The sequence below is a fragment of the Diorhabda sublineata genome, chromosome 2 (assembly GCF_026230105.1).
Source record: "Diorhabda sublineata isolate icDioSubl1.1 chromosome 2, icDioSubl1.1, whole genome shotgun sequence".
Lineage (NCBI taxonomy): Eukaryota > Metazoa > Arthropoda > Insecta > Coleoptera > Chrysomelidae > Diorhabda > Diorhabda sublineata.
The window spans coordinates 3,125,257-3,149,610 of record NC_079475.1 but is presented as its reverse complement, the minus strand read 5'-3'; the positions used below and the strand labels follow the sequence as shown (position 1 = coordinate 3,149,610).

The 24,354-nt window shown below is 31.7% G+C and overlaps 2 protein-coding genes across 2 annotated transcripts in view; both read right to left on the bottom strand.

Annotated features, from left to right (window-relative positions):
• Positions 1-486: 486 nt before the first annotated feature.
• Positions 487-1,560, bottom strand: LOC130453155 (jerky protein homolog-like). The gene has a single exon (XM_056792763.1). The coding sequence runs from the start codon at positions 1,558-1,560 to the stop codon at positions 487-489; it is 1,074 nt and encodes a 357-aa protein (XP_056648741.1).
• A 1,515-nt stretch (positions 1,561-3,075) lies between these two features.
• Positions 3,076-24,354, bottom strand: part of LOC130440553 (synaptic vesicle membrane protein VAT-1 homolog-like) — a 62,472-nt gene continuing 41,193 nt past the window's right edge. Inside the window, exons 4-7 of the mRNA XM_056773799.1 lie at positions 10,489-10,800; positions 7,785-7,979; positions 5,373-5,622; positions 3,076-3,929 (exon numbers count right to left, since the gene is read on the bottom strand). Coding sequence (XP_056629777.1) covers positions 3,904-3,929; positions 5,373-5,622; positions 7,785-7,979; positions 10,489-10,800 — 783 coding nt within the window. The 3' untranslated portion in view covers positions 3,076-3,903. The remainder of the gene's footprint in view (positions 3,930-5,372; positions 5,623-7,784; positions 7,980-10,488; positions 10,801-24,354) is intronic.

Sequence of the window (24,354 nt, the reverse complement as noted above, 5' to 3'; positions counted from 1 at the left end):
GGGTGTGTCTTTAAAAAAATGAGATTTTGTTATTTACAAAATTCGAAACTCGTATACTAAAAAAGATGATCTTAGACTCGAAATTCGTTTTGCAAATAATGCCAGATAGCCACATTTTTATTTTGTGGAATTTTCCAAATACAGTAGAACCCCGATTATCCGGGGTAATGGTGGCGTCCCCCTTACACGGATAAATGAAAACCACGGTTAATCGAGAAAAAATTTATTGAACATCAATTTTTGTAGAAATGTAAATAAGTACATCAAAATTATCAATTATAAGCATGTACAAACATAATTAACACCAATTAGAGATATTCCCGGAGATAGTAATATTTTACTAGACGCTATTGTAAGTAAATACGTAACATATTTTCTCTAACAACAGTTTATATTTATGTACAAAATACAAAAGAAAACATAAATCGAATGTATTCTTAGTAATTAAAAAATCAAAAAGAATGAAAAATACATCGGGGAGTGAATTTACATAGGTCGAAAATAAGATGTTATCAGTTTTTGTTTTTTACGGTTGGCAATAACTTTTCTCACCTCGGTCTTGATTTTTCTGAGACTGATGACATCGTTTAAATCAAAATTTTCCTGCTCGCATAAATTCAGAAGAATATCAATTGCTTCCATTGCTTTTGTTGGTTGAATTTTCTCTTCTGTCGGACCAAAACAATTGTCAGTGTCACTATCAATCTCCTCCGAATCAGGCAGTTGAGAAGTAGATAGTGTATCACTACTAAGATAATGCGCTACAATGTCACTATCGGTTTGGATTTCAAACCCCTCCTCATTTTCATCTTTTTGCAGCCAATCAACAATATCGTTTCGGTCAACATTGATGAAATCTGGAATAGATCTAGACAGTTCAAGGCAAGTTTGTACAACATCGTGCTCATCCATGTTGTCTTCTTCCCCATATTCTTGGTCCAAAATTTTTGCCCAGCAAAGTCTTAATGTACTCGATGGCAAGTTTTCCCATGCATCACAAACAGCAAAAATGGCATCTTTTATTGTCCACATTTTGAGGAGGTCCTTCATTGAATCGACACAATTTTCTTGGAGAAGGAAACGGAGAAAAATCTTTTTATACCTCCGTTTTAAGGAAGAAATGACGCCCTGGTCCATTGGTTGTATCAATGATGTGACGTTAGGAGGAAGGTAGGTGACAAAAATTAGCCCATCCTCGGTTTTCAGGGTAGATTCTGATGGGTGACTAGGAGCGTTGTCAAGTAGGAGAACAGCTTTCTTTGGAAGTCCATTTTCTTCCTGAAATTTCTTCACAGATGGCACGAAATCTTGAAAAAACCATTCTTTGAAAATAGCCTGATTCATCCAAGCTTTTGGATGGCTGTAATAGTTACACGGAAGTCTTTTCACGTCTGTTCCTTTGAACGATCGTGGTTTTTTAGCTTTCCCGATCACTGTTAGTTTTAGCTTGTGTGTACCCGATGCATTTGAACATATCATGACAGTGAGCCTTTCCTTACTAGATTTATGTCCAGGAGCTGACTTTTCACACTGCGCAGCTAATGTTTTCGACGGTAACATTTTCCAAAAGAGCCCTGATTCATCTGCGTTGTATATTTGATCGGGGGACAAGTTTAATTTTGAGATCAATGAACCAAATTCCTCATTGAAAACTGTAACAGCTGTTAAATCGCCACTTAGACTTTAGCCTTGAATGTCTAATTGTCTAATCCCATGCCGGTTTTTAAATCTAAATAACCAACCCTGTGAAGCTCCAAATGGTTCATCAATATTCAACCTTTCGTGAAACCACTTAGCTTTTTCACAAACCATCGGTCCAGAGATAGGAATCCCTTCAGCACGTTTTTGTTTAAACCATTCAAACAAAGCTGATTCCATGTCAGATAATGTTAACTTCCTCATTGTTTTTCTTCCTGACGCTAGCAGAGATGTGGAATCAGCTGAAGATATGAACCGCAAAATTTCATCCTTTCGTTTAATTAAATCACGCACTGTCTGCTCTCCCACACCAAACTCACCCGCCACTTTTCTTACACTCTCACCGCGATCTAAGACACGGTTAATAATGAGCACTTTTTGTTCCAAAGAAAGCACGACACGCTTACGTTTTGAAGCCATAGTCAATAAACAAAGAAACTAGCCAACCGATCAGTAGGTGAAAACTAATCAGAAGCTACTGAAACACTGAAAGTGAACAAAAGTGAGGTTTGAGTAGGGGGAAAATCAACAAAAACCATTTGCTGGAATGAATTAGCAATTCAGGCTTTGCGACTCTTTCTACTTAGGCATAAACGCTTCTCAGAATCAATAATAGGTCAGGCGCCTGAAACCTTAATTACATATGTACACATTTAAAGTTTAATATTTTATTTTACATAATTTCTCTCCTCCGATACGGATACTTCTTGTAATGAATGGGTGCATATTTTTAATAGTTACGTACATACGAATAAATTCAAGGTGTTTATTTTTTACCCAACAAATCTTCAATAATTTATTACTCCAAAGGGTGGTATTGAGCAAGGAAAGAAATGGGTATTCCATCTCAAAAGTCGGGCGCCCTGATTTTTTTTTACTATTCTCCTCGCACCACGGATAACCGGGGTTCTACTGTATAATGATTTTTCAATAAAAATTCAAATATCCTTAAATATTTTCTAAACCGTGAAGAAATAAATAGGTCGGTCTTATGAAAGTTACTTTTGTTTTTACCACTAAATCAAAAAACGCAATAAAATATAGGGTGTTCTATTTAAAATTCCAAAGTTGATGACGATACTGAAGAATTGGGACACCCTGGATAATCCAGAAGTCAATAATCTAAATAATGTATTGATTGTATGATGTACATAATACATCATATGTACTATTTACCGTTATGACTCAATAAATCACAATTATAATAAGAAATGTTGTGATTTTTGTGATATTTCCATATAATTAGTTTCTACAACTACTAGGGAGATAACTGAATTTAAGATAAAAAACTATATAAGGACAACATTAAATTGAAAACTGAAATTGGTGTTTTATGCAAGGGAAAATTTGTTTGAAAAAAGGAATAAAACACTTAAAGCATTTATACATTTTTATTTTACGGCCATCTAAATAATAGCTTTAGCAATAACACATCAGTCTTACATTTACATAAATATTTAAGCATTTTTTAGCATATTAACACACTTTTAAATGGTATGTTTATTAAATTGGCAATTATTCAAGTTAGAATCAATCTAATTTGAATGTTTCCAAAGACTTAACATAATATAAAAACATTTTAAAAATAAAACACAATTATATATAAAAATACATTTGGACAATTAATTAAAAATAATCTCATAAGCAACTGCTCTACTATTACAATTTACAAATTAATTGATACAAAATGAGTGAAAATGTGAATAATTTCTTGCGTTTTGATATGCATAGAAAACGTTCAACAGCTTGAATAGCAAAAATACCGGACAACACTACTTTTTTTACATTTCACTTGTCCTTTTCTAGAACTATGATAAAAAGTGAATTAGATTGGAAAAATAATTTGTTACAAAAATGCTACATATTTTTTTGGTCTTGGTACACAGATATGTGTCTTTAAAAGCTGGATCAAAAAGATTTCTCAAATCTACTGGAAAAATGAGCACCATTTTTATGTGAAAACAATTATAAAAATAATTGATATAGTCATTATTGGTCTTAGACATGATACTTAAGATAAAAATAACACAGTTTTTCCTTAAAAGTACAGTTTAAAATCGTTATTGTAACATATTTGAGATCTTTTGTTTGTCCGTCGCATTCAATATTCTCATAATAAAAAAATTATAAACTATGGATAAAAATTTTCAAAAATGTAAGCATATATTTAATTTTTGAAGATAGCTTCTGTATATAAGTAGCAATTCAACTTGAAGGCTCCTTCTTGGATTCTGGAAATAAACAAAATATTTATAAGCAAAACCTATAAAATAAATTAACTTTTTCCAGTATTTAGTAAATTACCGAGAAAAGAGGGTTAATTTGAACGAAAAGTGGGTTAATGTGAACGTAATAGTAAAAATGTGATATGTGAGATATAACAAAACTGCCTTGAAATATATCAGACTTAATTTATATTTTGACATGACATCCAATTTTTTATCTATGAAGGAATGTTTATCTTTTTCTTGGAAAAAGATCATTAATCAATTAAGTAGTTAGCAATTGCAGCAGTTTCATCAAAGATCAAGATGTTTACGAGAAGAATATAAAGAATAAGTTGATGATAGTCCTTTATTAGTTGGTATGTTACACTGATTCACGACTAGTACGTTCATAAAATTATAGACATAATTATATTCTGCAGCAGAATGAGAATTCCTGAAAGAAAGAGGTGTCAAAAAGTGTACAAGAAACATGTGAAGTAACCGTCGAGATTATTAAGAAAGAAAGAAACTGGGCGCTAAAAAATTAATCATTTGTCTGGATATATATATTATTTCGAAATTGTAAGTTTATTCATTAATTACTGGACTAAACATTCATAAGAAAGTATGGATATAGTATTTTGTAATTAAAAAATAACTTGTTAAAAATTATTAAATGTTTGGATGAAAATTTGACGCCCTTCATTAAATTAGCCCTATTTATTCAGATTTATTATCGCTGCTTCCATATAAATAATGCTAGCAATTTAATATTTCTGGTCTTTAAAAGTAAACTTAACTAAAAATAGATATTAAAGATAGTCTGGAAATTTTCAACATAATAAACTTAGTTCCTATGCAAAATTAGCTACATAAGGAATATTTTTACGACATGGAGAATCTCATTTGTCATGGTTTCAAACTTTCTCGTTCTAAACTATATAAAAGAAGAGATAGAATTTAATAATGATTTGCAAATACAGTTGAGATCATATATAGGGTGTTCCTATATTCAACCGACAACGCTCTACCACAGAGAGATCTCAATAAATGATACATTTTGATATAGGAATACGAATCCTTACGGGACCTAGTTGCTGAGATATGGGGTGCTCAAAATTTTAAATGAAAATCAAAAATTTGCCATAAATCAATAATGCCTTTAATTTTTTTTTCAAATTTGGTGACCAATATGCTCCTTGATAAAGTAATATTACTTTACTATATTACTATATCAAAATGAATCAATTATTCTGTGGTAGAGCGTTGTCGGTCGAATATAGAAACACCCCGTATGTTTCTCTACAAATACATAGGGTCGAATTAACTAAATAATTGAACAATAGCCATTTTTTAAACTTTTTCCCCGATGATTTGTTAAGAGATGGAAATAAAAGATATTGTTTCACCAACATCATCTTTGTTAGTAATACCTGTATTCTTTGATTTTATTACACATATTTTTACCTGCAGAATTCCCTTCTGAATCAACGTTAGTAACAGGTTCCTCCTTCTTGTCTTCTTTTTTCTCTTCCTTGGCTGGTTCTTCTTTCTTCTCCTCTGGTTCCTTCTTTTCTTCAGAGGACTGTTTCTTTTTGTCCTCTTTACTTTTTCCTTTTGCAGGAGTTGCTGGTTTCGGTTTTGGTTCCATACTTGGATCCAGGATGACTTTTCCTACGTTTTTACGATCGTGCATTTTCTGCATAGCCTCAGCAACCTATATAATATTCGAAAAAATGAAAATTACACCTTAACAGTGATTTCTAAATTTATTTTAATGATTTGAGACAATAATTTATCTTGATCGGTAGAGCAGAAGTTAGATAATAAATAAAATAGATGAATAATGAAGAATAATGGCATAGCCCTCAATTTGTTTGAGATTATACATTGTGAGGGGAGAATATTCACAAGACATCACGGCAGCTGGAATTACGGACAATATAACGCAACCACTAGAAGGTATTAAATATTAAGTATATAATTTTTTTGATTTTGATGTTTCTAAATCGTCTTCTTCCGATTTAAAATTATTTTCAAGACAGGTAAAAATTTGATGTTTCCTCTGCTTTCACTCTTTCGGTAACAAAAATCAGTTTACTAAAATGGAAAAATAAGAGATTTATTTATTTTTAGTATTTATTTTGTTTAATTATCATCATATGAAAAAAGTTGGAAAAGTTAACAGCAAAGAACGCTATGGTACTAGTACTGAAGTATCCTTTCTAGAGCTCATCATAGACTACAACACTTTCATGAATTTTGCCGATAAATTTGATCAAATAAAAAGAAGTTATGCTGTTGACAGAAAATCTCACAAGTGGTGGCATAAGATTTTTTTTCCACTGCAGTATTCATGTCCGGATCTAAGCACGCCGACTCTAGAAGAATTCCGAAAAAGTGTATACCAGAGTCTATTGGCGCCTTAATATGTCAAAAAGGGGCCTGAATCATCAACCAACAGCAACCGTAGTTCCGCGGCTTCTTCTCCTGATGTTGCAATAATTAAACGTCACAAACCGACGGTCCCCCAAGAATTTCGACTAGAATGCAGTCGCCATTAAGCTAAGAGGTCCACTTCAAGAAGATGCTGCAATTTTAGCACTAATGTATCTTCAGTAATGTATATAATATATAAATGATAATACATTATCGAAATATTTCACTTAACTAAAATCTAAAACACAAAAAAGAAAAGGAAGTAATATATATCAAGTATCTTGTTCTGATTGTGAGGCTGTGTAGGTAAAGTAGGCATCTCAGTATTTAGAAAATAGACTAAAAGGTCATCAATACGATAAAAAAAATAAAACTGCATTAACGAACCACGTTACCAAATATAAAAAAAAATAAATTTAATTATAAAGATTCAAAAATTCTTTAAAAGGAATCCAATAAACGAAAAGAAGAAATTTTAAAAATGGAACGAGTAAGCTATGAATGATAAAAAAGACCAAAATAATTTAAGTAAAATTGCTAGTTCATATTTTTGAGATGTAAAAACTACGGAAAAATTGATTTTTGTACTTAAAACAGATTTCTATTTTGATATTAATGATATAGGTGATCTATTGATTAATATAAATAAGCAAATTGTCAGTGTCAATATCATATTTTGATAAAAAGTGAAAGTAGTCGAAAAGTCAAATTTTCATCTGTCTTTAAAAAATTATAAAAAAAACTAATTATAAATCAAGAAAATTCACAAGCATAAACATATCAGAATATCTCGGAAATAAGGAATTAAAGAAAATGAACGACCTTTTTGCAAGGGTAGCTGAGCTATTGAGATACAATAGGCTATCGTATGAATAAGGAACAATCTTCATTCAGTCCGTGAAAAGTTTTATTGGATGAAAAGCTTGGAGGATTGTTATAATATGGTTAATGGACCACATCGCAAGAGAAGGACGTCCTTGTAACAATATATTGTTAGAAGCTATTCTAAATATCGGTGGACTATTATACATTTTGGTTGTAATGGGTTATTCCACCAAATAGGTGGAAGTTAAGGTGGTCCCGATCAGACAACAATCGCGGATACATTGGTGATAAGATCCATCAGTCGATATGGTTGGAGTATCTTTGGAAGTCCACAGTAATCAAAAAAAAATTTCACTATCAGGGATTTCAGATAAATTCCAAAATAATTTCATAATCACAATTGTGACGGAAAGAACTCAGATCAAGGACCTATTGCTTAAATTAATTTGAAAAAATAAGTCTTGTAGGTATACATAAATCATAGTATTAAAAGAATATACTGTGTGTTTCGCATTTATGCTAAGATAAAGAAGTAAGTACATAAATTATAAACAAAATATATATTGAGAAAATATATGGAATATATTTCACATTACAATATTTCTAATTACTTACGTCTTCTAATGCCCAGGTTGAATCTAATAGGGGCTTGATCTTTTTATCCTTAAACAATTCGAAAACTTTTTGTACAGTCTGATGTACATGCTCATGTCCATGTTGATTATACATTAAACGTCTTAAATTGAAACCAGATAGAGTACGATTCTCATCAAACAGTTTCAATGGAGAGATTTTGTCGACTTGCCACCACTAAAAGAAAAAGACAAAATTCTATAATATCCATAATATAATATCCACACTCGAACTAAAAATATATCCTGCAAAAATCTGCTTTGTTTGAAAGATAACATTCCTAATATACCTGTATGTACAAAGAGGAATTCCACCAATACGCTCGAGAATAGTTTTCGATTCAAATGTTTATCGTTTTTCTAATGCTGAATGCCGTAACGAATATTGAATTATATAATTATTATTATTCTACGTGGAAATAATCCCGTTATTAACTCACATATCATGTTATTATCTCGAACTAACTTTGATAAATATATGAATTTATTATATTAAAATATAACTAGAATCAATCTAAAAGAAAATTAATTAGTTCCATTATAATCCATGACATGTTGAGGACAAAATACTTTAAGTAGATGTTCTTGATACATTGTCACCTTTTTATTAATAAACTCTTTTATGTTTTGTTTAAGTAAAATTTTTTCAATTAGAATTTGAGATTCTAATTGACCAACGAATGAGTTAAGAAGTTCTTTTGCCGTTTTTTGTAGTAAGAAGCATTTAATGTAATCACATATAATTTTTCATAGCGTTTATGTTCAACTCATAATATAAAAGATTACCAAATATTAACATATTAATCAATTATCAATTATTTGCAATAAACCAGATCCGTCCCTTGTTCGATACCCAGAATTCCCGACGTGTTGAATCAGATTCAATACTTTACAGAACAACCATCATATTTATGTTATATGTATATACCACATCTCAGTCGTCAAAAGACATACATATGTACAAACATCACTGTCACTTTCGCTTAGTGTAATTATAAAGTTTCATATAGGAATTTTAACGTTAACCACGTGTCGAACGTATTCTTGCTACAAGTTGTTATCGACGCTAATTTACAACACCGATACTTAAACTTGGTTTTGTTGTTTTAGTATGTAATAATAAGGTGGCAACCTTATCACTATATATCCTTTTTTTCTTGCAGTTATATCCACCATATATGTCTTTAGATTTTTTAATTCCTTTAATCTGCTTAAAACGTCCTTTTTTGTATATCTAGCTCTGGATTATTATTTACTATCATATACATCACTACATCATTGTTGCTATATGCCAGTTTTGGATTTCTAGTCAATTGACTTGAATGATATTTTTGAGTTGTCCATTAAATTGAGTTGTCCGGGATTTTTAGGAGCAATTTATTTTCGAACGATGTTTCAAAAAGTGGACCTTTCATTCCTCGTGGTAATCTGCGGAACAGTTACTAATATTCTTCTCCTAAAGTAGGAGTATAATATGCACAAATCCGTCAGTACTTCCGACATGCAGAAAACTTGATCCGTTTTCCGCGAGATGCCGGTACATTCACAGCACGTTCATTGGATCTTCATGTGTGTCATACTATGTTCCGTCAATATACGAGTATATAATTTTACATTCTTCTGTGAATCATATGATTTGCTGTTTGTAGTCAAAACACAGTTTTTCCAAGCGAGGAAATTCCAAACTACAAATGATTACTCTGTTATAACAGTTATTATAGAGAAGATTATAAATTTCGTGTGTCAGTGGCTTATAAATAGTTCTCGAAAGCTTTCAAACTCTTTCACTGAAATATTTAAGAAAAATATTTTAAGCCTGACCTGGACGCTGAGACTGTTTCTCGGTGTAAAAAAATAATTCTGTAGGTATTATCCATTTGCAATAGATATCGGGTCATACACCATTATACCATGAGGCTTACTATACTTGCATTATCAAGATTGCAGATGTGTCAACTTAACGATTATTCGACAGGTCTTGTGTATAAACTCCTAACAATTGAAGTGTATTCAACTAAGTATTTGGAATTTTCATGAACTAATAGATGGTCAACATGTAAAACTAACAATTTTTAGGATTTGCTCAACCATGAACATGGACTAATTCGAAGAGCAATATTTTGATATGTTCATTTGATTTTTATCTTTGCTGGTTCTTTGGAAGAGACGTGGCGACTAAAATAATAAATGAAAAGAATAACAGAAACTACTGATATGGACGCAATGGGAAGGGCATCCAGAATATCAAGATTGGAAAGAGTGACTAATGAGTTAATTAAGGAACAGATAGTGTAGGAGAGACATGTAACGTGTATAGAAAGGAAACAACTGATATGGTACGGGCATGTTCACAGAATGGCAAAAATTAAAAAATTACTAAAGAAAGTAATGAGATTTATGCCACCACAAAACTGAAAAACAGGAAGACCAGAGAAAACATGGAAGGAAGGGATAAACAATCATCAACCGAACAATATAGTTGTTTCGTATAAAATAAATTATGTTTTTTCTGAAATTATGTTTTAAAAAATTTTTTATCTTTCACAGAATTGAATAATATTAATAATATTGTTTACAAAAATCGTTACAACACTACTTACATTTTGAATATAAGAAACATAAAGAAAATGAAAGTCCTTAACTAGTGTACAACGAAATTTTAACATAGTTGTAACATTTTTACTTACCGATCTAGCAGCGCTAAAGAAGCTTTTGGTCTCACCCGTGACAACGTTGGATGAACCATAGAGAATGTATCTACCCATAGGCTTGAGCAAATTGTAACCCTTGTTGCATTCTTCTCCACATAAACAATCTAAAACAATATCTACGCCTTCGGGAGATATTTTCCTGACTTCACTGGTATAATCGGATCCTCTTTCTAATAGATGATCGATGGGTGATTCGGCGGCTTTCAACGCTTCATGTTTACCTTTGGAGCATACTCCGAAAATTGTTACATCTGGAATGGTCTTTGCTAGTTGGACAATGGCTTGACCCTGAAGTAAAAATAAAAAAACTCAACTTAAATAAACATTTATAAACAGAGAACAATTGAGTGTACAAGCAGAATTGTTGATATTAATCGTATTTATTTTAAAACAGACATCAGGTATTTATTGGAGCAATAACAAATAAGAGAATTTTCTCTCCTGATCATACATACGTGTACATGAATTAACACTATCGAGGAATTTCTGTACAGGTAAAGATTAGTTCACTAATCACTAAACTTTTTACCTACAAACAATTTCTTAGTCATAATAAATATTCAATAAACTCCAATTTGAATTATAGAATATTTAGTTCATTACGATAAAGAAATTGTTTCATATAAAACGCATACCAAAGTTGAAATGTTTCATTAGATTCATTTTATCAAAAAGATGCTAAAAACAATTGTATCAATAAAATATTAACATAACCATGAACTAATATTATTGTTTTTCAATCTTGCTTGTTAGATTATGAAAGTGACAGTACTTATATCAAAAATTCCTCAGCATAAGATATTTTCAACGGAATAAAGATGGAAAGGACAACAATTTACTTTTATATGTGTCTCGACATCTATAAATTATTACTGTATAACTTAATTTTCGTTTTCTTACTTACATATATCTACACGTGAAAGAATTTTTTTTCTAAAACCCCATCTAATGAGAGTTGATGACATATCTGATGAATGACTTGTGCGAAGAGATGTTATATATGTATATTTTTATTATTATTTATTGGGGTGAGGATTACAAACAATACATATTGTTGGGATTTACGTGTGACTGCTACTAACTAACCATTATGTAAACTCTGATGTTACAATTTTTCTCCCGGGAGAAAATATATGTCAGAACAAGACTCAATACTTTGAAAACGAAATTAGTTTAATAAATGTAGAGGATAATCTTCGCGTAAGCTTTTTTACAATCAGGGCACATGATTTTCCCAAAGTTCTGATCAATTTATTTACATTAACTAAAACAATCATTCATGTGCTACAGAACACCAGAAGAATCTTATAATTGATTTTTCAGTTCTTTTGATTGTGGTCTATCGTTAATAGATAGTATTTATCGTGATATTCATGTACAAATTTTTTTAAAAATAAGTTTTTTTTGGTACACCACAATTAAAATTATATAAACTTATGGAATATAACTATATATGAGAAAATCAGAGAATTGGGCGAGATTGAAAAAAAAAAACCGACGTAACCATAATACATAAAAGACAAAATGTTTAAGAAGAAATTTGTTGAGATAACTGAAGCTATCTGAATAACAAAAATTATTCCACTATTAGCTGCTCGGAAGGCAAAGAAAATATATTTGGGATAGCGTCACCAAACAGTTTTAATTAGATAATTTCAAAACATTTGGTGTACGCATGATTGGATCTGGGATTTTTTTGAGAAAAGTGAATTGGGCATCGAAGAGCGAATGTGAAATTGTCTAAAATAATGTATATTAAAATCTGCACAGTTATCTAGGATTTGATGTTTCAGGTATTTAGGTTGCACTAATCGTGTTTGATATATAGCGATGGGATTTTAGCACGGTTGAATATTTTATTTGTTGTCTAATTACCTCTTTTAGTTTTAATTTCTTATAATTATGTTAGGTGTCATGGAAAATAACCCTTAGGATATTGGGTTGATATCTTCTCAAAACTTCCGAAAATTTCAAATTTCCATTTGGAAACTGAACGCCAGAGTTCCAATCCATACATCCAAATGGGTGTGAGAAAAAATTTGTAGATCAATAGTTCATTTGTTAAGAATATATCTCGATTTCGAACCAATTAACTAATAGTTTCATAGTTTGTACCGATCTGTATTCTTTTTTTGAAAATATGCTTCCATGTTCTCCATTCTAAGGCATTAGGAGATTTAATCTAGCTGGGGAGCAGATTTTTATATGAAAGTCCCATGTACTTTTCGATTTTGACGACTTTGAATCGTCATTTAAATATCCATGGCTGGATCTGATTTAACACTGTTGTTGATGGAAACTCATCTTTTCGTTTACATGGGCAATTAAATAAACATCATTGAAAATTGCCACAGAGGCGTTCCCAGTCTTGGTAAATCGGATGTGTAAAAAATAACACATTCTCGAGGTCTGCGCGGTGAAGATGAACCTTTGTTCAGTCATTTTACTTGGAAATGGAGGTCATTTCAATAATATTCAAGATGTAAAAATAACTCGAGATTTATTTGGTTATTATGTCCTAACCGAATGACTTTTTAATATTCAATTATTTGATTACCTAGGGAATATAAGAAAATTTAATAATTTTAAGGAGGGCTCAAGTGTAAATAATAATCTTAATTACTCAGCTTTCGACTAAATCTATTTTAATGTTTATGTACTCGAATGTTAAGTATAAATTATATATCTATTCCTTACGATCTCACTATAAAGTACACTAGTCGAATCAAAATATTACCTATTACAATTTTAAAATAATTCATGTTCCTTCAGCAGTCAATGGAAAATACGTACGTCACTGATTTATCACCATGTGCTATGCGATCAATACCACTTCCGATTGTTCTGTCATGTAACACCGCTTTTCTGGTTTCGTCTGTGGCTTTGAAAAGAAACTAACAGAAAAAAGTATTCCCGAATTTGGGTGTGACTTTTAAAGGTCATTAGCCAAAAATATGAAGATCTTATTCGAATGAATACTAAATAGGTATTTCGATCGTGAATAAAAAGCTTTGTTTTTAAAATAGAAGCTTATGATTTATTAGATTATAATGATATAATTAGAGAAATGCGTAGACACTATAATGAAAAAAAAATCGAGGTATACTAGAAAAAAATAAAAATAGTAATAGATCTGAGTCGGATGGTATAAAAATATACATTCTAAAATCAAATTTCATAGGTTGTAGATAAACCATAATATTAAACAAAGCCATAATATTTATCGTGACGATACTTTACTGGAAGAGGTAACAAAATGTTTGATGATTCTTCGATAATCGATTTGTCTTTAAAAGTCAGTGGCTCTTCAATCTTGCCGTAGACATCAATTGCATTGTGGAATTTTATTATTTTTGTTTTCGTTTGAAACAGATGCCACTTTACGATATAATTAAGAAGAATACTACATTATGTAATAGTTAATTAAGCAATATTTCTTTCTGTAAATTGTGACACTAATAAATTAATTGTTGATGCGTTAATTAATTTTCTCTCTAAGCATTCCAAAGTAAAGTATTAGCCCTATATAAACAGAAATACAAATACAAAGTTGATTAGTAGTGTGAATAAAACGAGTAATGTGAGTTAATTAAAAAAATATATGTTTAGTATCTAGAACAACTAAAATCTTTTTTACCGAACGTAATTTTTTCTTAGACAAAACCGATGAAAGCCGTTCCTGGTTACCACTGTTAGAGTATTACCGGTTGAGAACATTTTAAGTTATATCAATGATACATAATGAACCCAGAAAATAGTTCTTATCAGTCGAAGTGTATTTTTATCAACATACACTATAAACGGCATCCTCCTTTAGATAACTACAGGAAATTGTACATTAATGTAGTATTGCATTGCATTAGAACTTAGATTCGCCTTATTCGAAATAATAGACTTACGTCAACGAATACTCAACAATTGCACAGTAAACCATATTATATCCCGCTAAACTGTTTCTATGAATCAGCATTTATAAATTTGTAAATAAATATTGGTGAGTGAAGGGAAAGTATAATATATATCTAGTAAATAGGACGCTGGGCAAGAAAAATTTTGGAGTGGAGACCTCGTCAAGACGCACACCGTGATAGGGGATGTCTACTAACGATATGGACCGACAATATTGAGAAAAGGCAAGCAAACTGGATGACAGCCGTACAAACGGACACAGATGAATTCAAATACGGGAGGTTTATACCCAACAGTGGACTCAGATGAGCTAAGCATTATTTTCGATCAGTTTAAATTCTGTGAGGAGGAAGAAACTCCAGTTCAAAAATTTTAAAAATCCTTGTCATTGCAAGGATACGCAAGAGAAGAAAGCTCTAGAAGCGAAGATCTAACTATATGGACGCCTTCAGTCGCTAGAGGATAACTTGGTAATCTCCTCAAACTTCTTATTCTTGCTGTTAGCTCCGCACCAACACACTCTACTGAGAGATTCTTCAAAGTATATTGGTCCTATAATATGTTTTTCTACAATCTATGCTCAAACAATCACTTTTACCGGAGTTGAGTATAGCTCTCACTTACTCAACGTGGATTATCATTCGCCCAATAACGCAATTTCGTCACCATGTAGTATAAACGTAAAAGATTCAGAATGCAGAATGTTTTTAATAGAATGTTGTCTAGTTGATACATCATTTATTCACGAAACTATGGTCTATTGCCAGGATAATCAGTAATTCCTGGAGGATTTTTATTTTGTAAGAATGCAATTTGTTTTCTAAGAATTCGTGCAGATGTCACTAAAGGCAGTTTGTTGAGTACTTGTTTTTTATATGCGCTTTTTCTTTTAATCGATTCTCTATTTTACTTATAATAGTAATAGTTAGTATTTCAGAATAATTTTCTCTGAATATATAGTATTTTCCATGTGTGATCTTGTTCTATATTCATATCCATTTGTAAAGTTTTAGCCTTGTAAATTTCAGTTTAATAAACCACATTAAAAATTTAGCAAATAACAGATACACATTTTTAAACTTCAAAACATTTGTTGACCACATCAATAGCTTTTTTGTTTACTATCTAAATTGCTGTTTAATCATAAAAGAATAATGATTTCTTTTGTAAACAGCAAGAAATGAAAATTTGAAATTAGGCAGTTATGAACAACTTTTCATACAGTATAACAGTAGCTATCGGTTTTCTACAAAATCAACGATCATATTTTATCTTAAAATTGAGCACTTTGTATATTATTGCATGGAAAAAATCGCTATTGAAAATATTAAGCGACTAAACGTTTTTTAAACAAAACCCGGGTATGAACTATTGAAATTATTCCAAATTACCATTATTATAAAAACACTATGTATAGATAATTACAAAGAAAAAGCTAATCCATAAACTAACACGGTAGAATGAAATGTCTTTCGTTGATATTAATGAACGAAATAACGTCAAACTGTAATTTTTTTACCCTTGGTATACGTGAAAGAGTCTCATGTTTTCTTAAATTATTAAGACGTTAAAATTGATTTGTATAAAGGAAAGTAATAAGTTATTGAAATTGAAATGGTCGATATTTTATTGGGTTATACAGTTATATTAAGGATGATCTCAATTATTGGTATTATTAATCTTTTTAATTCAGGGGAACCGAATTACAATTTCGAAAATTTCTTTCATTTATTTTATTCTTCAATTCTTTAAAACTAATTAATTTTCATAATAGGTTTCCACTTAAAATTGTAATAATCAGTGGTTTTATTAGTTAATAAAATCGTAGTTTTTGATATCAAATTACAAGCAACGGTTGACCTACCTCAACTGTTTTAATGTATTATGTGAACCAAATCACACATAATGAAAATTATGGTTTAGTTAGTACGTTGAAATGTTGTTGGCACGGAAGTAAATTTAGGATTTACGCTTGACACAAGTATTAATAAACACTCGCCAAATACAAAAGAATTACGTTGATATAAAATAAAACGGAATGTTACCCACAGTGTAAAAAGAGAATTTGATTATGTGTTTTTTGTAAAATATATAATTTTTCGTTTTCTGATTATAGTGGGTTATTCACTATAATTTGATCCCCCCTTTAATTTTATAACATATACAACAAATGTTTTACATGGAAGCTACAGAATTCCAAATTTTAAGCAAAGCCATTCAAGATATTCAACAGCTATTTACGGACTTAAAATAAACTACAGTAAAACAAAATTCATAGAAAACTAGTATTAATAATGTGTCGCTGTCAATAGAAAGAGTACACCGTTTTAAGTATTTGAGAAGCTGGCTGAATGACGAGTGGAACCCAGATGAAGAAATTAATACAAGGATAGAGATAGCCAGAAGCACATTTTAAAATTAAAGTCGCTTCTCATAAGTAATGACCTTAACCTGAGAACACGTTGGAGAATAACACAATGCTATGTTTTGAGTACTCTGGTGTTGAGACCTGGACTTTGAAGGTCTCCAGCATACGTAAGGTGGAAGCTTTTGAGGTGTGGCACTTTAGATGGATCCTTAAAATACCATGGACGGATCGGGTGACCAACTACGAGGTGCTAAGACGAATGAACAGAGAACGAGAACTATTAACCATTGCAAAGAAAAGGAAAGCTTCCTACTTTGGCTACATTTTTAGAAATAAAAAATATGCCTTGTTACAGCTGATCATGAAAGGGAAAAAAGAAGGCAGGCGTGGCCTGGGTAAAAAAAGATTTTCATGTTTGAAAAATCTTCGAGATTGGTTCCATGTACGTGAAGCCGTAAATCTTATACCCATGACTGAAGATCGTGAGGAATTCCAAAGGATGATTGCCACTCTTCATTAGAATGAAGCAGGCACTGGAAGAAAGAAGTAAAACCTGGCAAGCTTAGTAATCAGTCGGCTCAAATAAATGAAAGATCTGCGTTCCGAACTATATTACGCACATTAAATTATTTTTCTAACATGCATTATTGCACAGAAGCAGTGAAGACAAAAGAAAGCTACATTTGTGGATTATCTATTAGCATGTAAAAATAATACAGATGCGTAGTGTTTAGTTCTGCTTTATTTTGAGTGTTGATACGAAAAATGGTTTAAAAGAAGAATCGAGAAAAATAAGTTGTTCAAGGATTCACAGAATATTGAAAAGGTCCCAGTACATGCCTTACAACCAACTGTCAATTATATTGACACTGACAATTTGCTTATTTAGTACCTCCATCACAAATATCAAAATAAGGATAAAATCAACTCAGAACTTTGTTCTAATCAGAAAAATTAATTTTTCCTTTTGGTCCCTACATCTCAAATACATAGCAGAAATCAATTAAATTATTTGTAGTTTTATTAGAATTTACAAGATAAGGCTATAAATTTTAGTTAAATTATTTAGATCTTTTTTATCATTTATAGCTTTACCGTTCTTATGAATGTGAACCACTTCTAAAAATTCCCCTTTTCGTGTATTAGATTCCGTTTCAAGAATTTTTGAATTAATTGAATTTATGTTTTTTGATATTTCATGCGTTAATGCAGTTCTATATTTTTATCGTATTGATGACCTCTTAGTCTATTTTATAAATACTGAGATGTTTGCCCTATGTAGACAGCGTCACAATTAGTACAAGGCACTTGATATATAATATTACTTCTTTTGTTTTTTGGTGTTTTTAATTCAGTGAAATATTTGGATAATACACGAAAAAGGGAATTTTTAGAAATAGTTTACATTCATAAGAACGAAAAAGCTATAAATGATAAAAAAGATCTAAATAATTTAAGTAAAATTTATAGCTCTATTTTGTAAATTCTAATAAAACTACAAATAATTTAATTGATGTAGGGACCAAGGAAAAATTAATTTTTCTTATTAGAACAAAGTTCTGAGTTGATTTTATTCTTATTTTGATAATCATGATGAAGGTGATCTATAGATCAATATAAATAAACAAATTATCAGTGTCAATATCATATTTTGATAAAGACTTAAAGAAAAGTAGAAAAGTCAAAATTTATCTATCTTTTAAAAATTATCAAAAAAAAACTAATTTTAAAACAGAAGAGACCTAAAATCAAGAACATTTAGATGCATTAATTATCAAAAGGCATAAGAAATAAAAAATTGAAGAAATATATATATATATATATATATATATATATATATATATATATATATATATATATATTTATATATATATATATATATATATATATATATATATATATATTTATATATATATATATATATATATATATATATATATATATATATATATTTATATATATATATATATATATATATATATATATATATATATATATATATATATGTATATATATATATACACTGGCGAGCAAAAAATTGAGGCCACTTCAGAAATTTTGAATAATTTTAGCGCCAATATTGATAAGGATTAGTAGGCATTAAAGCAAATTTTCCGAGACTTGACAGCTGTCATTCGATTTATTAGAGTACGACTTTGATGAAAAATGTGCCTTTGCGCTAATTAAATATTCACGTTTCCCTTGCCTGTTTTCCAGTTTAGTGTAGTGATTTATCAGGCCCGTAATGCCTTTAGATTCGATTGTTGTGGCAAGAATTGTTGCGCTGTTACAAGATGGTCGGGGGCAACGTGAAACTGCTAGAATTGTTGGTGCTAGTCTTTGTGGTGTGCAAAGGGTGTACCAGCGCTTTCTGGACACCGGCCTGATCACTAGAAGACTAGGGTCTGGGCGAGGAAGAGTTACCACTCAAGGAGATGACCATTTTTTGGTGTCCACAAGATTGCGGAATAGGACATTTGCAGAGATCACGTTCGTTGCAATGATGATGACTGGAGCTGGGTATTGTTCTCAGATGAGTCGCGTTTTTGCCTCACTGGGTCAGATGGACGTCGACGAGTGTGGAGAAGACCTGGAGAAAGATATGCTGAAGTTTGCATTGACGAGCGTCTTCCATTTGGCGGTGGGTCAGTTTTGGTTTGGGTGCACAAGCTCGTACAGAGTTGGTCTTCATAGAAAATGGCTCCCTAACCTCTCACAGGTACATTACGGAGGTGCGAGAAGACCGTATTATGCCTTTCATGGTGACTATGGGGGAACGTGGCATTTTTATGCAAGTTAATGCGAGACCACATACAGCCAGAATTGTCAGGGAGTATCTGGATGAGGTGGAAATTAGGCGGTTTGATTGACCAGCCCGCAGCCCAGACATGAATCCCATATAACATGTCTGGGACGAGTTGGGACGACTGATTTGCAGACACACACCGGCACCAAGAACTGTCCAGGAGCTGAAAAGATTTGCTGTTGGGAGAAATGGGATAACAACGATCAGAATGTGATTCGCAACTTAATTCAAAGTATGCTGCGCCGACTTCAAGCAGTTATCTACGCAAGAGGAGGGAATACACGTTATTAGTGTCAAGTTTTTTTATTTTGTTCGTTCCATATCTTCCCTAACAACAAAAGGTTGAATTTCGCCCAAAATGTTAATTTATTGCTTTTTTAGAATAAATCAATAAATCCAAGAAAAACTCTACTATAGAGTATCACATTCAGCTTACAAAAGCACATGCAATGATGTTCAGTTTGCGAATACTATCTGAAAACGTAAAATTTCAAAGAACAAGAAAATTTTAAGGTGACCTCAATTTTTTGCTCGCCAGTGTATATATCTGAAAACTTTTATTGCCATTTCATCACCCTATAATATCTATTATATATTGAAATAATACAAATCGTTGGTCACATTATAAAAGTTGTGTATGTAGCAGTCCATCGAAGATCTGTATAATTTGGTAATACATGCGATTTTTTATATTGCAATTAGAACCATCGTTAGTTTCAGAAAGTTGTCTTTATTAAGAACTAATAGTTTATAGCTATATATCATTATACATACCTTGAATAATGAAGAAATACAAGAGTACTATGCAAGAGAAATAATTGCCAATCCTTAATAAAATTAACTGTCAGATATTTCAACAATTACTCTAAAGTACAAAACCACTTTAATCTTGAAGATTGTCAAGACGTATTTCATTCTTAGTAACATGGGTGATTATTATTATTTCCTCCTTGAAAATGTTTACACCAGGGTTGTCTGAAAAGGTTCCGACCTTAACCTGAAGATGTCAGCTCTTAAGCTACATTTATACTAAGATGCTAGCATCCCATATTGAGTCGAATTTGTGTTGGGATGCTAGCATCCCAGACAACTATTTTATTTTAATTTTTGACCAGTCGTTAATATGGCCCCAACGAATGAATGTTGTTGCTGATGTTACAAATTAAGAAAAAAAGGCGTTTAGTGTGGACCCCTTTTTAGCTGTCCGTCGTGTTAAAAGCCTATATTTTACATTGTTTGATGAACTATGCAATAGTGAAACAAGATTTTTTAATTACTTTAGAATGTCACTTCCTTCTTTCAAAGAGCTTCTAGGCTACATCCAAAGCGACATCTCTAAACAAGATACAAGATTCCTCGGACCAATCGCAAAATACACTAAAGATATACTGTACTAGTCACAGTAATCACTCGACTCGAGATGACACATGCAATGCAGACAGCAGTCTCAGGCCCTCACGTGAGCAAACTGCGTGCGCCCGCATATGTCAAATAGAGCGCCTGCTCGGATGCTAGCAGCCTAGTATAATTCGCCGCATTTGAACCAATGCCTCACAACCGATTTTGTGCATCCCGGGATGCAAAAAGCGACCGGCTGCTCGCATTTCAGCAACCCAGCCAAGATGGACAAAATCGAGCCTCCGGATGGCTTTTTTAGCATCCGATGCTGGCATCCCTAGTCTAATCGCTCCCATTTGATTTAATGCCCCGCTAACCTCCCAGATGCCAGCATCCTAGTAAAATGGTAGCCTTATCAATACAAGGAGGGAAATTTATTTGCGCATTTTCGAACGTCCGATTGAAGTTGAAGAGATTATCGACATAGCAAAATAAAGCATTTACCATATACTGACTGAAGAATTGCGCATATGTAAGCTTTCTGCACGTTGGGTCCTGGTTTGCTCATGTTGTACCAAAATCGCATCCGAATGAATGTATCTAAAGCCTTATTGATACAATTTAAGCAAAATGAATCGGATTTTTTGTATCCATCATAACTGTAGTCAAGTAAAGTCAAGACAGTGGACCAGGGCCGGATTAAGTTTTATAAGGCCCGGGGCTAAAATAATGACGGGGCCCCCTTAAGGAATTCGAAAACCCGGAAAAATTCACAAAATAATATCAATACGTTAGATTTGTGGTATCAACACATCAAAAAATACAGAATGATTTCCAAATGATGGGGCCCTCTTGGACTTGGGGCCCGGGGCTATAGCCCCCCCAAGCCTTAGCTTAATCCGGCCCTGCAGTGGACTACAAAGGGTTTCATCGACAGGGATAATAATGGCGACCTTTTTTGGGATATTTATGATCAAGGGATTGCATTAATCGAATATCTTCAAAAAGATATAGACTTAAAAGAAAACTCTGTTGGAAAATAAAAATGATTGTTTCTTTGTTAAGTTGAAAACTTTTTATACAACTATAGTACACAATTCTTACAAAAAAAAGTCATGAGAAGATAAGGCTCGGATTATTTTATTATATATATGCACGTTGAAGGAGTAACTCAATAAGTACTAAAGAGGAATAAAAATTGTAGAGGTATACCTAAAGGTTAACAATGGTTTGTGTTTGGTATTTCAAACAACATTTCTAGTTCATAAACATGTACGTTGATTGAAGTCATAAATATATTAGCATAAAAGTTGTGAAGAATAGTTTCTCAAATTTGAGGCGTAGAATTCCAAAACCAGCCAAGTCCAATTCGAAGATTTAGGCTTAGGTAAATTAATTTTTTTCTCGAAAATTTTGTATTGCTGTTAGAGAACTAGTATCTAAGTGGCAAAGAAAAAAAAGAAAAGATAACATCAGCTGTTCACTGATAACACAAAAATATGTGACCTTTATCGGCCAGCTGTGAAAAATTTTTAAAAATGGACTTGGCTGGTTTTGGAATTCTACGCCTCATTTATCACCGATGACTAAGATCTATATACACGAATACAATTTCTCGTAGCGATTCGTGACAAGTGGAGATTATTGCGACTTCAAAATTCAAATGCAATATTAATGAAACTTCGATTTAATGAAACTTTCAAATGATGATGGAATATCAAGATGGTGCATATCATATCAAGTATAGTTGAGGATGAAAATACATGAGTTTATGCTAATGTCTTAGAATACAGCTCTACTATAAAAATATTTGGGGGTATGACCTCTCCATAAGCTTCCATTGAGTGATGAAATGTTTTTTGTTACTGCGAAAAGTTAATGTTCGTTGTGGATATTATAGATGCGTTTACACACTAAAACACGCTCGATAACCTATTCAAACGAGCTGCGCTGTGGAATTATAACAATAAATTGTTATCCCGGGTGCCGGCCATTAGAGTTTAAGGATGATGAATTATGTAAATTATTACGGGTAATTTAGAAGATTAGATACCGCCAAACGCATTTATATACCAACGGTAACCAGTAATAAATTAATGGAATATTTCATTTATAAATATAATGAATATATTTTCTTGGAAATATTTCTTCTTCTTTCCCGAGAATTAGAGTGCTCTAAGTGACGAACAAGGCGAAAGATTTCATCAGGACATTTCCATAATAGAAAAGCACTATCAAGGGAAAAAAAGTACAGGAATGCTAGCAGATTACTATTGAAGACTTAAAGGGAACCTACCAGAAATCAAACATTCACGAATCATAGCTATTTATTCTACATTGAGGTATATTTATTTCTAAGTGTTAGTAATTTTTGTACTTTTTATGAAAATATGTCTTGATATCACAAAGAAACCTGATGTATGACTTTTTTCCCATTGACATATTATTGTTTGGTGGCCACAGTACATGCAAAATTTGGTTTTCGCGTGGCAAAAAAAATTATTGACCACTGTGATTAAAAGTTGTAAAAAAAGAATGTATTGTATTTATAAGTGATATTATTCAGTAAAGATATAATGATTAACGATATTGTATTGATTAAAGATGTTAAAATAAAATAATTGGATACTTTTATTTATCATCGACATGTAGGTAACTTTTGTTTCTCATTAATTTTCAGACACTTAGACGTTTAATTGATTCTATAATTTGGTTCGTTCAAATCATAAACGACGGCTTCACTAGTGCGGTGGTTGGTTAGGTTGGAAGGGGTATTTGGGCATTAAGAATGGTGATTGCAAATTATCCTATGAAGGAGTGGTTTTCAGATGGATTTAACAGTAGTTTCTAATTTTTAATAATATTGGTCATCTTCCTATGAACAATGTACATCCTAAGATTCCTGGAGATATGGATATAGAAAATAATTAACTCATTCCTAGACTTAGAAATCACTTGAAACCTTCAGTAATACGTTTCCTATACTGTGTAAAGAATTCCTAGCCACATTAATCATTAAGTCAATGTAAAATCACCACACTTATCAAGCAAATCCATTTCTGCACATACCTACATTTGATTTTAGTCTGTGATCGAGACACAAGTTCAGCATAGCTCAACTCCATATCCAAACTAGCCATTTGTCTTTACGTTTTTACTTTATTAGATCTACGTATCCATAGCTTTAGACGTTTTTTTTATTTCTTGTTGGTTCTAATTTTCCGTATACTTAATTTCTTGAATTACTATGTCTTATTATTCTTTCCACATATTTTTATTTTCTTGAATTCAGCTATAAATTTTACTGTTTCAATTGTCCTATGTATTTCTGTCTATTTTTATAAGCAAGAATATGTCTAGTTTCTTTTCATATCGTCTCTTTCAATGTTCAATCCTCAACATACCTTAAAGAGTTTCGCGT

Coding starts and splice junctions, on each gene's coding strand:
- LOC130453155 (XM_056792763.1), bottom strand. CDS start 1,560: ATGTTACCGTCGAAAACATTAGCTGCGCAGTGTGAAAAGTCAGCTCCT.